This window comes from Eptesicus fuscus, chromosome 8 (genome assembly GCF_027574615.1).
Source record: "Eptesicus fuscus isolate TK198812 chromosome 8, DD_ASM_mEF_20220401, whole genome shotgun sequence".
In the NCBI taxonomy this organism is placed as follows: Eukaryota; Metazoa; Chordata; class Mammalia; order Chiroptera; family Vespertilionidae; genus Eptesicus; species Eptesicus fuscus.
Window position 1 is genome coordinate 15,903,976 of NC_072480.1, and position 14,335 is coordinate 15,918,310.

The 14,335-nt window shown below is 42.5% G+C and overlaps 1 protein-coding gene across 4 annotated transcripts in view; it reads right to left on the reverse strand.

Moving 5' to 3' along the window:
* Positions 1 to 10,571: 10,571 nt before the first annotated feature.
* CDADC1 (cytidine and dCMP deaminase domain containing 1) overlaps positions 10,572 to 14,335 on the reverse strand; it is a 77,833-nt gene continuing 74,069 nt past the window's right edge. For all 4 annotated transcript variants that reach the window (XM_008145599.3, XM_054719799.1, XM_054719801.1 and 1 more), the window contains one exon: positions 10,572 to 14,128. In XM_008145599.3, the coding sequence (XP_008143821.3) occupies positions 14,055 to 14,128 (74 nt within the window). In that variant the 3' untranslated portion in view covers positions 10,572 to 14,054. The remainder of the gene's footprint in view (positions 14,129 to 14,335) is intronic.

Below are 14,335 nucleotides of genomic sequence, written 5' to 3' on the forward strand. Positions count from 1 at the left end.
ACTTGGTAAGTTAAATGAAATCAATTACGTTTTTTTGCAGGTGTGTGGGTTGGCGTGGGTCACCTAACTTAGGCAGGGCTGGCTGAGATGGCTCTGCAATTTGTGTCTGGTGATGGCAGAAATGCAAAAGAGCAGGTGGAGACACACAAGGATTCCTGGGGCCTAATACCAGAATTGGCATAATGACATTTTCCTTTCATTCTATTGAACCCCAAATCAAAGGTGGAGAAATACACTCTACCTGCTGATGGGAGGAATTTGCAAAGCTATATGGTAAAGGATGTGAACAGTGAAAAATTGGGTCCACTGATTCCTCCTACCTGGGAGACAAGCAGAGTTGGAGACAGAAAGAAAGGTGACATTGGAGAGAGAGAGAGAGAGAGAGAGAGAGAGAGAGAGAGAGAGAGAGAGAGAGAGAGAGACTGGACAAAATTGAGTGGACACTGTGAAAATTGTGACTGGCACTGAATTTTAAGAACTAGTTTCATGTGTGGCTTTGCCAATACCAGCGATGCAGCCGTGGGTAAGTCATGGAAACCGAGACTCCATTTCATTACCTGTGAGTGGAAATGATCACGCCCACATCACAGTGTGAAAATTAAATGAATATAAAAAGTGCTTTACCATAAAGTGCAAACTTATGTAAATGACACAGCAGGTTTCCAAGAGAGGTGGGAGACTGTCACCAAGCGGCAGGAACACAATGACTCCTTTCAAGTCCTGAAGGGCATTCATGTGGAAGGAGATGAGGCACAAAGAAGGCTGTGTTCTGGACCAAGGATGGTGATGGGAATGAGGGGGCTGTGATGGGGTGGGGTTATGCCATAAAATAACATTTTAGTCATAAGTAGAGTTCCAATGTGGCTTTAGGAGGCGGTGATCTCTGCATCGCTGGGGGTGCGCGTGCAGAGCCGGCTGACCTGTCTCTAGAGGACACACGAAGGGGTGCAGCCATTCACGGGTGTAGGACTGATCAGCGATTCTCAGTCAAGGACAGTCCCCCCCAATGCCCAGGGGTGTTTTGATGTCCAAATTTCTGGGTGATTTCAATGGCATTTGGTAGGTATGGGCCAGGGGTACTAACTCTCTCACAATGCTCAGGAGTGTCCTAGACAATGGAAAATGATTGCATTCGAAATGCCATCCGTGCCCCTTGGTCAAAACTGGACGAGGTAATTTCCAAGTGTCCATTTTGAGACTCCAAATAAAGGCACGTCCCATTTTTAGCAAGCCCCAGCCCATCATTTCCCCACAATGCCTCACTGCAGTAACGGAAAAAGTATTTGATTTCAAAAGACCCTTAAATATGACTGAAAAAGCACAGCCACTACAGCAAAACATTATAAACTATATTAGGAGTAAAATTATACTCAAAGTTTTATAAAACAGTCATAAATATCCACGATTGTGTTAAGGGCTATTAAAAAGTTATCAGGCAGATAAATCATCAATGATTCTAGCATGTAAAGACAGCCAACTCCCCTGCGTGGAGACCCCACATTGACTCTCAAGTTAACATGCTACCTGAAATAAGCCGTACACATTAATGAACTGTTATTTTGTTTGCCACTTACAACACAAAAGGCTCTTTGCAGATCTGTTTTCTTTAAAAAAAATAAATGGGCTAGTCAGTTTGAGCTGGTATCTTCTTTCCCATCAGCATTCACATTTTCTTGGTCTGGGGACTTGGACTAAAGCAGTAGATTTAGTGAATACTTGCTGTTGAGGATGAGGCATCTTTAAAGGAAAGGGCTGACCCTGCATTCTCAGTGTCACCCTTCCTCCCTCTAAGCCCACCCAGAACCCATGTCGTCTATGGTTGGCCAGAGAATGGCTAGAAGAGTGGTTTCCCTTCCTGCGGGGTCCAGCCACTAGCAATGACCCCATAAAAGGAGTTCTCAGAATGCAGAGCCTACAGCGGCCCTGCTGGAATCAATTCCAGCCCTCCCCGGGGTGGGTAGGCTGGAGGAACTGAGGTGGATTTGTTATTCTGGCAGCAACTTGGCAAGAAAAGGTGGAGCCACCCTGCCCGTATTCATCTTAAAATGTGAGCCTCCAGCTGTCCATCAGGGTTTGGAATTATTAGAGTGCTCATAACTGTGGCTCTCCCTAGCAAGTTTAACCTTTTGCACTCGGATGTCGAGTGTGACTCGACACGGTTAGCCATTAGAATAAAGGAATCGAGAAAAAAAGCAAGCAAGTGCAAAGGGTTAAGATACATTTTAAAATAAATTTTCAGAAACACACTTGTGCAGCAAAAGAAACTCAGTATTATCCAGAATACTCCTCTCAGATTTACCAACTAAAATTTGAGTTTGTCAATGCATGGTCATTGATGTCAATTCAATACCAACAGGAAACCCCAATTTAGGAAATGGGGAAGAAGAAAACTTTATTCAGTGCAAACAGCTCCGCTGTGATGCAGCACCTGTGTGAAACAGAACTGCTGTTAGGCAGCCCTGGGGCAAGGTGATCCTGGGGACAGGCCCCTCTCCCGCTAGACAGCTGTGCTGTGCTCTGCTCCAGCCCTGGTCTACTCTGCGGAGACAGCTCCAGCCAATAGCTCCAGCCAGGGAAGCACAATCTTTAGTCTTTGGTTTAAAGGAAAAGTTCACTCCAAGAGCCAGAGGAGAGGTGACTTGTATAGATAGAAGTCACCCACCTAATCCTTGACTGGTTCATCCTCATGCAAATGAGGAATCCAAATCCTCACAGTTTGATTGGTCCACAGGGCACAGTCTTGATTGGTCATAAGAGAGCCACTCTGATTGGTCAGTGACAAACTAATGGGGATATAGCTGTGAAGCTCCAATTGGCTGGGGAAAGCCTCAGTCCTATTGGCTGAAATAGGATTCCAGGAATTCCTTGATAAGGACTGGATCAGCTGGCAGAAACACTGGCAGGTAGTTCAGTGCAGATTTCTTCCTAAAGTGTAGTTTGCATGAGAGGCCCCTGTGCAGAAATGTTACAGGGCAATGAAAAGCTAGGAAAATTCCAGGGCAAGAGGGATAGGGAAACTGAAAGAAGAATGTTAAAACAAGGCCAAACAGTGTGGGCAATTTTCAGAGAGCTTGTAAATCGCAAGCCCTTGTCTTTCCCAAAGACCCTTGAGAGAAAATGGTTAAAAGCCTCCCTAAGAGAGAATGCAGGAAAGGAGGGGAGATGTGGAAAGGAAAAAGGGCAGTTTTATTTTTTTACTCCCTAAACAGAGAAGCCAGTAGTCTCAAGGCTTGGCAAGATAAAATTGCCAGGTACTTCTCATGAATTCTGGGACGGCCACAACAAAGTAAAAAGGGACCTGGAGAATTGTACCAAAACATTCAGCGGAGCCTGGCCGGCGTGGCTCAGTGGTTGAGCACAGACCCATGAACCAGGAGGTCACAATTTGATTCCCGTCAGGGCGCATGCACGGGTTGCGGGCTTAATCCCCAATGTGGGGCTTGCAGGAGGCAGCTTATCACTGATTCTCTCTCATCATTGATGTTTCTCTCTCTCTCTCCCTCTCCCTTCCTCTCTGAAATCAATAAAAATATAATTTAAAAAATAATCAGCAGAGGAATTTTGAAACCTAGAGACAGGAGGGTATAATTAACACCTCAAACCCCCACCCAATTAACTTCACAGTGGCTCAGCCTCCCCAGGCACCTGAGTGATGCCCATCTGTGCTCTCAGCTGGATGAAATAGATTTGCTTGCCTTGCTTCGTTTCTTCTTTAAAAAAATCTGCATTGTTGAAGGTTTTCTGTCATTATTTCTTCAAATAGGTTTTCAATATTTTACTGTATCTCTTCTCCTTCTGGTACCCCATAATGCAAATGTTGTCCCAGAGGCTCCTTACACTATTTTCACATTTTTGGATTCTTTTTGCTATTCTGATTGGGTGTTTTTTGCTTCCTCATCTTCCAAATTGTTGATTTGATTCTTGGAATCCTCTACTCTACTGTTGATCCCTGTAAATTATTCTTTATTCTTCACTGTTACAGACTGAGAGTATTACGGATGTCCCCCCTTGTCCCCGCATTGCGCTCCTCCACCTGGTACCTGCCCTGCCCCAGGCCTTCACCGCCCTATTGTCTGTGTCCACAAGTAATGCATATATGCATGTAAGATCTTTGATTAATCTCTTCCTGCCAACCCTCCACCCTCCCCTCAGAGATTCCTCAGTCTGTTCCATGTTTGTAGGCCTCTGATTCTATTTTATTCATTAGTTTATTTTGTTCACTAGATTTCTTGTTTATTTTTATTTTTAGATTCAATTGTTCATAGATATGTATTTATTGCCATTTTATTGTTCATATTTTTGATGTTTTTTCCCTTCCATTTCTTCTTCTTCCTCTTCTTAAAGAAGACCCTTCAACATTTCAGGTAATGTTGGTTTGACGGTGATGAATTCCTTTAGCTTTTTCTTCTTCTTCCTCTTCTTAAAGAATACCTTTCAGCATTTCATATAATTCTGGTTTGATGGTGATGAATTCCTTTGGCTTTTTCTTGTCTGTGAAGCTCTTTATTTGACCTTCAATTCTGAATGATAGCTTTGCTGGGTAGAGCAATCTTGGTTGTAGGTTCTTGCTATTCATCACTTTGAATATTTCTTGCCACTCCCGTCTGGCCTGCATAGTTTCTGTTAAGAAATCAGCTGACAGTCATATGGGTGCTCCTTGTAGGTAACTAACTGCTTTTCTCTTGCTGCTTTTAAGATTCTCTCTTTGTCTTTAACCCGTGGCATTTTAATTATGATGTGTCTTGATCTAGATCTCTCTTTTGGACTCTCTGCACTTTCTGGACTTGTAAGTCTATTTCTTTCCAGGTAGGGGAAGTTTTCTGTCATTATTTCTTCAAATAGGTTTTCAATATTTTACTGTATCTCTTCTCCTTCTGGTACCCCATAATGCAAATGTTGTCCCAGAGGCTCCTTACACTGTTTTCACATTTTTGGATTCTTTTTGCTATTCTGATTGGGTGTTTTTTGCTTCTTCATCTTCCAAATTGTTTATTTGATTCTTGGAATCCTCTACTCTACTGTTGAATCCCTGTAAATTATTCTTATTTCAGTTAGTGTATGCTTAATTTCTGACTGTTCCTTTTTCATGTCTTTGACATTCTCAGTAAGATTCTTATCTCATTAAGTACCTTGAAGCTCTCAATAAGATCCTTGTGCAACCTTATAGCCATTGTTTTGAATTCTGTATCTAGTAGTTTCCTTGCTTCCATTTGTTTCATTTCTTTGTATCTGCATTTTGGCTGCCTCCCTATGTTTGTTTCTAAGTACTGGGTAGAGCTGCTATGTCTCCTGGAATTGGTAGAGTGGCCTTGTGTAGTAGGTCTCCTGTAGGACCCAGTGGCTCAGCCTCCTCAGTCACCAGAGCTGGGCACTCCAGGTGTGCCCCTGTGTGGGCTGTGTGCAGTCTTGTAGTTTAGCCTTATTGTTGGCATCATTGGGAAGAACTGAACTCCAGATCAATTGGCTGTGAGGACCAGCTGCGACTACAGAAGATGGCTGTGCAGAAGACACCCCTATGGAGCAGGTCTTGCTTCAGTGGGGCTTTGGTGCTCACTGAATCTGCCCCTTGAGTGTGTCACTTGCGCATGTGTAGAGTTGTAATCTGCTCTGGTCTGAAGCTGTCCATTGGGTGCACTGGCTCTGTAGCTTCCTGGGAGGTGCAAAGTTAGCCACTGCATGGGACCACAGAGAGAGATCTGCAGATGGGTGCTACTTGTATTAGGCTAGGAAGTGCCCAGACAAGGCCCAGCTGTGAAGCAAGGCAGGCTGGTGCTAGTGACAGGTCTTGGGCCTCTTATTGATATGTTTGGGGCATGCTGATGCCAGTTGCTGCTTGTTTGAGAGATTGTAGGAAAGTCTAAAGCAGTGATGGCGAACCTATGACACGCGTGTCAGCACTGACACGCATAGCCATTTCTGATGACACGCGGCCGCTGAGGCGGCCGCATGCCGAGGATGAAACATTTGCGAAATAATGTTTTTTCCTCAAAGTGACACACTACCCGAGTTATGCTCAGTTTTTTGGCGAAGTTTAACATACCAAGCTCAAAAGGTTGCCCATCACTGGTCTAAAGCCTGAGCCAGGACAGGCCATTCATATGGAAAAGCCGCTGCAACCAGCTTATGTGGGGCTGCAAATTAGATAGGGCAGGGTCTCAGGCAATCACCAGGATAGGGCAAACAGTGTGAGCCATGCTGAGGGAAACTCAGATATGGCTGCCAGTCAGCTCTGTCATGGGGGAGATCGCAGCACAGGAACAATGCCCCCTGCAAGTACTCCCACCTGGGAGAAAGTTGCTCCCAAGTTCCTGCCCCAATGCCAAACAGTCCAGTTCCTCCCCATATGTCCTTGGATCCCCCAAAGCCATTGCCCCAGTGCTGGAGCTCAGAGGAAGCAGGACCCTGTAAGTTCATGCACCGGCCCTTTAAGAGGAACTTCCTGTATCTCCAGCAGCCTCCGTGTTACTCAGCCTAAATCCCTGCTGGTTTTTATAGCACAAAGTTAAGGGGACTTCTCTTTCCAGCTCTGGGGGTCATGTGTGGGGCTGGATCCCTTGCTTCTCATGGGAGGCCTCTGCTGGCGATTGAAAGAAATGACACCCATGGATGTTGGACCAGCTCATTCCGCACCTCCACCCACCTTGCCAGTCTCCATGTACTTTCTTTATTGCTCTAGTTGTAGGACTTCCATTCAGCCAGATTTCAGGCAGTTCTGAATGATGGTTGTTCTGTATTTTAGTTGTAATTTTGATGTGGTTGTGGAAGCAGCAAGTACTGGCGTTATTTACAGTGCCATCTTGGTTCTCTTGCCTTGCTTCTTTAATAAATTTGCTTGCTTTAATAAATTGGCTTTATCACAACACAATCAGGGTCACTTGTTTAAATTCATTTATATGAGCCCGGCCAAAGTGGCTCCTTGGTTAGAGCTTTGTCCTGTGCAGTGAAGGGTCATGGGTTCAATTCCTGGTCAAGGGCACATACCCGAGTTGCAGGTTCCATCCCAGTCCTAGGTCAGGATGAATGCAGGGGGCAACTAATTGATGTGTTTCTCTCACATCAATCTCTCTCTCTCTCCCCCTACTTCCTTCTCTGCCACTCTCTCTAAAAATCAATGGAAAACATCCTCCAGTAAGGATTAACTAACTACATAAATTTATTTATACATGAAGACAAGAACTGAGTGGGGACAGCCCCCTGACCCGGGGGGCTATCCGACAGTACCTTTCCTGGGCTCTCCGGGCTGCCTGTAACAGAAACGGCTGCTAGGCTCTGTGTGTTTAGTTATTCATTTTTTTCACATATTAAAACAATTATTAGTTTGTAGGAGAGCTTTAAGTCTATTATTGTTATTCTATGTAAAAGCATGACAAATTTGAATAGGGTACATGAACTTTCATAGCTACAAAAAGAGTGAACTGACAAACTGAAAAGAAGAGTTACATAAAAAATAGTGGGGAAAAGCAAGCATAAGACTCTTTAAAACAGAGCAATTTCAGGTTATTTAACAGAGGGAAGAAGACTCACTCCATTAGGGCCTAAAGGCATCATTCCATTGAAGCTGCCAGAAATATTGATTCTGAGTCCATAAGAAAAAAACAAGTGTCTAGACCATAGCCTATTTAACAAGACAAAAGTGTATGGAATTCTATTTAGAAATGTTTCCACTTTCAGAATAATTAAAAATGAAAGTATTGCCATTACAGATGCACTCTGTCTAAAAAAGACGTGAAAGATAGCTACTTTTATTGAACGCCTATATTGTGCAAAAAATGTCATACATTATTTCTAGTCCTTTTAATAATCTTACAAAGTATTTCTTCTTCTTCTTTTTTTTTTTTTTTACAATTTTATTTTGTCTTGGTTTCAGGTTAGTGGTTAGACAATCATATACTTTATATAGTGTTCCCCTCAATATTTCCAGTACCCCAACAGGCACCGTACATACTTATCACAATACTGACTATATTCCCGATGCTGTACTTACACCTGCATGACTATTTTGTAACTGCCAATTTGTGCTTCTTAATCCTTTCACTTCTTTCACCCAGTTCCCCACCCCTCTCCCCTCTGGCACCCCCCAGTTTTCTCTCTGCGGAGAGCCTGGCATACAGTGAGCACTCGGAAATATGTCAGTGAGCTGAGGGATGTTCAGATAAAGAACCCAGAGAACAGCCACTGGTTAGCATCACGGTCGATATGATGAAACCAAGTCGGTCAGAAGCTATGGTGTGCCATAGGAGCCCTCCACTCACTGGCTTAAGCTTCTGGAGATGCAATGGCATCATGCACTCACAGTACATTCAAGTGTTTTGCTTAACTCTTGCTTTTTTTGAGCGCTGGGATTGTGCACATCAGACCGCACAAGGTACTTCAAGCTATCCAAGCCACCCCACCACCCCTGCTCCCCAGGAAGAGCCAGTTCTGTTTGCACGTGCGCTACAGCCAACAGGCTCCTTCCGCCGCCTGTGGCCGGGGGTCTGTGCTTTAGGTGTGGGCATCAGCACTGGGATGAACCACGGCTTCTCCCTTGTTCACCTTGGCCCAGACCTAATTCTGAAGGTAGGAACGTGGGATAGCAACTGCCTTACCTTCTAAAGTGGCTGGGGAAGTATGCGTGAGGAGAGATTCCAGGAAGGTCCTAGCTCACGTCCTTCTGGAATGCATGTGTTTTCCCTACAAATGACCTTGAGCTACACTCACCAAGGAGCTTCTGGCCCCACTTGGGCTCCCTGCTTTCTCTCTCCTACGTTAGGTTTAGAAATAAACATGCAGGAAAATGAGGAGCAATGCGTGTGTACCTTAGTGTCACTGAAGATAAAGTTCAGGTTTATAAAGAAGAGTCTTGGTACCGTTCACTGGTCCATAAATAAAGATGAGCAAAGTGAAAAGATTCGGCAAAGACAGGCGGGAGGGGACTGCAGGAGCAGTGAGCTGCTGGGCGATAGGCATCCTTACAGAAACAAAGGCTGTAACACTAGGTGGTAAAATAAAATTAAAACTCTGCTACACACTGGTATATATGTAAACTCACTAGTCTTTTACTAATGAGCTCTTTCTGTCATCACATAAGAAACAGGCTTGATGGGACCTTTGTAAAACCAGATAGTTCTTCACTGCTTTTCACTGTACATAATCTTTACAGATAACTACAACTTCATGAATTTGATTGTTGCATACTGAAACTACACTCAAATGTATCATAAAAGATTTTTTAAAATATGGTGGCAGCCCCTTACCAATGATATTTTCATATTTTGAGTTATTGTCAAAGATGTTCATAAAATAAATAATTAAGCTTCACGGGGAGTTCAGTAGGTAATGCCCAAGGTGAATAGTTGGGAGGTGCTGGATGATCCATCCGCACCCAGGGTTAATAAACTGAGTCTAAATTAAACTTGATCTTGAAATCGCCTAGTGGACCACTGCAAGCAGAGATGAGAGTTAAACACTAGAACCAAAATACACAGTAAGCCAGGTAAAGAGCCTTTTAAAATATACAATCAGAAATAACAAATGGAAAAACTTCTAAATGCTATAGTGATGTCAAACAAGATTTAACTCTTTATCCCCAAAGGTTGTTTTTCAGAAAGCATGCATTTTTTAAGTATTCCTTGTCTCCATCAAATCTTAAAAATCTCCCTTGGCAGAACGCGTACTCCTCTGGCACAACGTTTTTGGGGCTTATCCCGAAGGAAAATACACATGGTGACATGATGAGGTGGCTATTTGTACTAAATATATGATTTAAAATGTTTAAAATAACCATGGGAAAAGAATTTGATGCTTAAAGTCAAAACATTACAGACATTACAAAAATGGAGAAATGAGGATATAAATTTGCCTGTTTTCCCACAAAAATCATTACAATGAGAGTAGAGGACTTCTGTTTTGTTTTAAACATAAGCTCGCCGGCAGAGAGGACAGAGGACTCGGTGACGACATGCGGGAAGCTGTGCTTGTGAACATGAAGCGCCAGGAGGCCGGGCAGGGATGAGGCCATGTTGTCCTAGAGTATCTAGTGCTGAGTAACTCTACGCAGGGTTTCAACCCAACCTTGAAACTCATTCTAGTAGTGTAACAACAACCATAAAACAATGCCTTCAAAATCTGGAGGGAAAATTATTCTCAATCTACAATTCTATAGCCAATCAAACTATCAATTAAATGTGAGAACAAAATAAAAACTACAGATACTCACAATATCATAACTGTTCCCAATAATTTATCTGAAAGACATCCTACCACCACGTGCCCTTTCTCAGGAATCTTCTGAAAGATATGCCCCACCCAATGGAGAAAGAAAAAATGGGCCTCAGGAAACAGGGATCCCCAGGGTGCGTGTGAGGGAGAGCCCAGAAGACACCTGTGCAGCAAGTGCAGTGAGCACGCAGTCCAGCCCGGAGGTGGTCAGAGGCTTCTGTAGACAGAAGGTAGAAGAAGGGTTTTTTTTAGGATACCTAATGTATTGAATGCACTGAGAGAAGGTTACACAATTGGGAGAAGAGTTTGGCTGTAGATTAGTAATAAAATTTAAAAACCCCAACCCCCAACCCCAAAATACAATTTTTAAATTCAGGAAAATAAGTTCATTAGGAAAGGAAAAGTAATCATAGTGCACAACATAACAAACTGTGAATAGCATTTACATTGTCATAATTACAGACAGTGAATATCGATGCAACCAAAATAAAAGTGTAACAATAGTCGGAAGATGGAAGTGTGTGGAGATGAGACTGAAGTGAAAAAAAGCCTTCCACAATGGAAATTCAAAATATAAAAGCCTGAAACTGAAAAACTACTAAGGGAAAAAATAGGCATTACTTGGAGGTTTGGAGATAAATACAAAAGAATCAGCTAGAATAGTCAAACCTGAGTGCCTCTGGGGAGGGTGATATATGGGATAAGGGGGGGACTATTGTTTCAAAGTAAGGTTTAATGAACTATTTGATCATTTTAAATGTGTAGGTATAATTTCACTAATATAACTAAATTTACAATAATGGAAATCCTTGAATCTATTACTACAACATACATGTTAAAATCAGCCAATCTGTCAACATGTGCACTTACATTAAAAGCAAAACTAAAAATGGAAAAACTTGTGCTTGATGAGGCCCTTGGCACTGCTCCTTACTTCCATCCACAGGGTGGTTCTCAATCTGGAAGCTCATCACTATCACCGGGAAGGCCTGCAAAGCAAACAGACCGCCTGGCCCCACCCCCCAGCGTGTGTCTGATTCAAGGTCTGGATGAGCCCTAAGAAGGTGCATTTCTAACAAGTCCCCAGGTGATGCCAACCTGCTGGGGCAGGGACCACATTCTGAGAACTGTTCTCTATTACTTGATTACATATTTGTACCTTTCACTAGACTGTGAGCTTTTTGAGATCAGGGAGAATTTCTTACACATCTCATCGCCAGGGTCTGCCAGTGTCCAGCAGTCATTCGATTACTCAACAAATATTGAATGCCCGTTATGTGCCAGGCACTGTTGTAGGCACTGGATTCAGCAGTTTAAAAAACCCTCTATCTATATCTAAATATATCTATATCCCTGCCTCATAGAGCTTACCTTCTGGTACTACACAGTAAATTCTCAATAAATTCTGAAATCTGACTAGTTGTACAGAAAAAGATGGCATTATCATGACCATTTTAATAGTGCTATGGAAATATCAATTTTCCATTTCTGAATCATAGCTTTTCCCACTTGTATGTTTCTCCCATTTGTATGTATCTTCTGATATCCTTCCCCCTCCAACACCCAACAATAAATCCATAAACCTGGCAGTATTCCAGACTTTTTGTCTTACAAATATTTACTGACTGATTTATAAAACATTTGATGGAGTGACATATTAGTAAAACAACAAATCCAAGAAAACTTTTAAGTACATATAATTAGTGTACGAAAGCAACTGGAGATGTAAACAAATCTGTGTTTGCATATTGACAAATATTAAAGAAGAGCTTAACCACGGATTATCTCTAAGGGCACCTCTCCTCTCTCCCTCTCTATTCCATGCCTTACACCTTGTGTAAAAATGTTTATGATAGTTCTCAACTGCCTGCTATGATGACTTTGAACTGCCAGTGGAACTAAACAGCCTTCTGTACAATCAAGGGCATCTGGCCAGGATTCGGATTGTCCTGTGCATTCTGAGGAACCAGCAGAAGGCCTTGTGAAGACACGTGGTGTCATGGAGAGGAAGGGACCACAGCAGAGCCAAGCCTGGTTACCTCTCCATCGCCAGGGGAGTATTCCTCAGGACGGCCTGCCACGGGCCTGAGGGCCACGGGCCACTGCAACTCCCTCTCTAACTGTAGATGAAAATTTCTCAGAGAGCGAGAGAGAGAGAGAGAGCGAGCTTTGACTCCCGAAGAGCAGTTTGAATGATGTAACTGAATTGACCATAAGTTTACTTTCATGACTTTCAGTGTGCTTAAGGTTTGCAAATTTTTTGAAAGGCCTTGAATTCAAAGCCATGAGACACTTGGTGTTAATTATGTGGAGGGAAAATGGTCATCATTATGAACAGAATTCTAAAAAGCTAGTTTCAGCCCTAGCCAGTTTGGCTCAGTGGATAGAGCGTCGGCCTGCGGACTCAAGGGTCCCAGGTTCGATTCTGGTCAAGGGCATGTACCTTGGTTGCGGGCACATCCCCAGTAGGGGGTGTGCAGGAGGCAGCTGATCGATGTTTCTCTCTCATCGATGTTTCTAACTCTCTATCCCTCCCCCTTCCTCTCTGTGGAAAATCAATAAAATATATTTAAAATAAAAATTAAAAATAAAAAGCTAGTTTCAATATTCCAAACTAACTATTTCTTCTCTGTCAAAATCATAACCAAATTGAAGATTCATTGCTAGTGATTTCAGGAGTAAGTGCTATCAAATAGTAATACTGTCTCAAAATATTTTCCTATTGCTATCCTAAATCAGTGATATACCACGGTAGTCCAACAAATCACTGTGATTTCTACATATGAAAGACTTAAGAAAAGTTAATAACCTTTAAAAAATATACTTTTAGTAATGCAGACAAGGTCCACTAACTTCATTTATGTGATTCAATCTTAAATAAATTCTGGTTGTTAGAAAGCTTTGGGTATAAATGTGAACTTTTGGTGATTCACACACTGACTCTCTAAAATGGCCAGGTGGGCCCTGGCTGGCATGGCCCAGTGCTTTGAGTGTCAACCCTCGCATCGAAGGGTCGCAGGTTCAATTCTGGACAAGGGCACATATCTAGGTTACAGGTTTGACACTCGGTTGGATACATCGATGTCTCTCTCACATTGATGTTTCTCTCTGTTTCTCTCTCTCTCTCCTCCCCACCTCCTTTCCACTCTCAATGGAAAACATATGCTTGGGTGAGGATTTTAAAAAAATTGTTTTTAATGACCAGGTTGGCTCAATGGTTGAGTGTTCATCCATGAACCAGAGGTCACCAGCTGGATTCTCAGTCAGGGTATATGCCCGGTTTGCAGGCTTGATCCCCAGTAGAGGGTGTGCAGGAGGCAGCTGGTCAATGATTCTCTCTCATCATTGATGTTTCTATTCTTCTCTCTCTCTCCCTTCCTCTCTCTGAAATAAATAAAAACATATTTAAAATAAAATGGCTAGGTTGTCATTTATATCCTTGGAGCAGTTTATTGATTGTCACTGTTGTAATCCAAGGGAATTAATATTTCTTAAGAGGTGTGCATTTCTCTGCTGAGATGTGACCTCCAGTGAACCACACTCCTGTTTAGACTGGCTAATGTAAAGCAAACAGGGAGAAATCAATCCCTGTGGGCAATTAAGTTGGTCCCATTATACCTCTATTACTGGTACCCCATTTAGTGTAATAAAAGAGCACAGTACTATGTTCTGGAAAACAAACAAATCTCAAAATACTATCATTAACATCATTCATATGCTAGTAATAAATTAGTGTTCTCAAAATTTTTTCAACTATTTACAAAATCCACCCTTATTGTCTGAGTTAACAAGGCTGACTTTTTAAAGTGCAATGAAAATTCTTGAAGTCTTCAATCCAGTTCAAACAGGACTCCTTAGTGGTTCCCAAGACACAGCTTCTTGTGTGGGTGCATTTCTTCATTCGGAGGGAGGGGTCGCACCACACCATCTAGTGTCCAAGAATCACAATGTCAGGAAAACTTCACTTCAAATATGTTTGCATTCGTTAAAGTCATAAGTTGCAAGATCAAAATAATGCTTAAGTTAAAAAGGAATATTCATTTATTTTATCTTAACATGCTCAACTGTTGAAGACAGATTCCAGATAACTCACTCAAGTAATATAGTAACGGACCTTTAAAAAAAATGGGCTCAC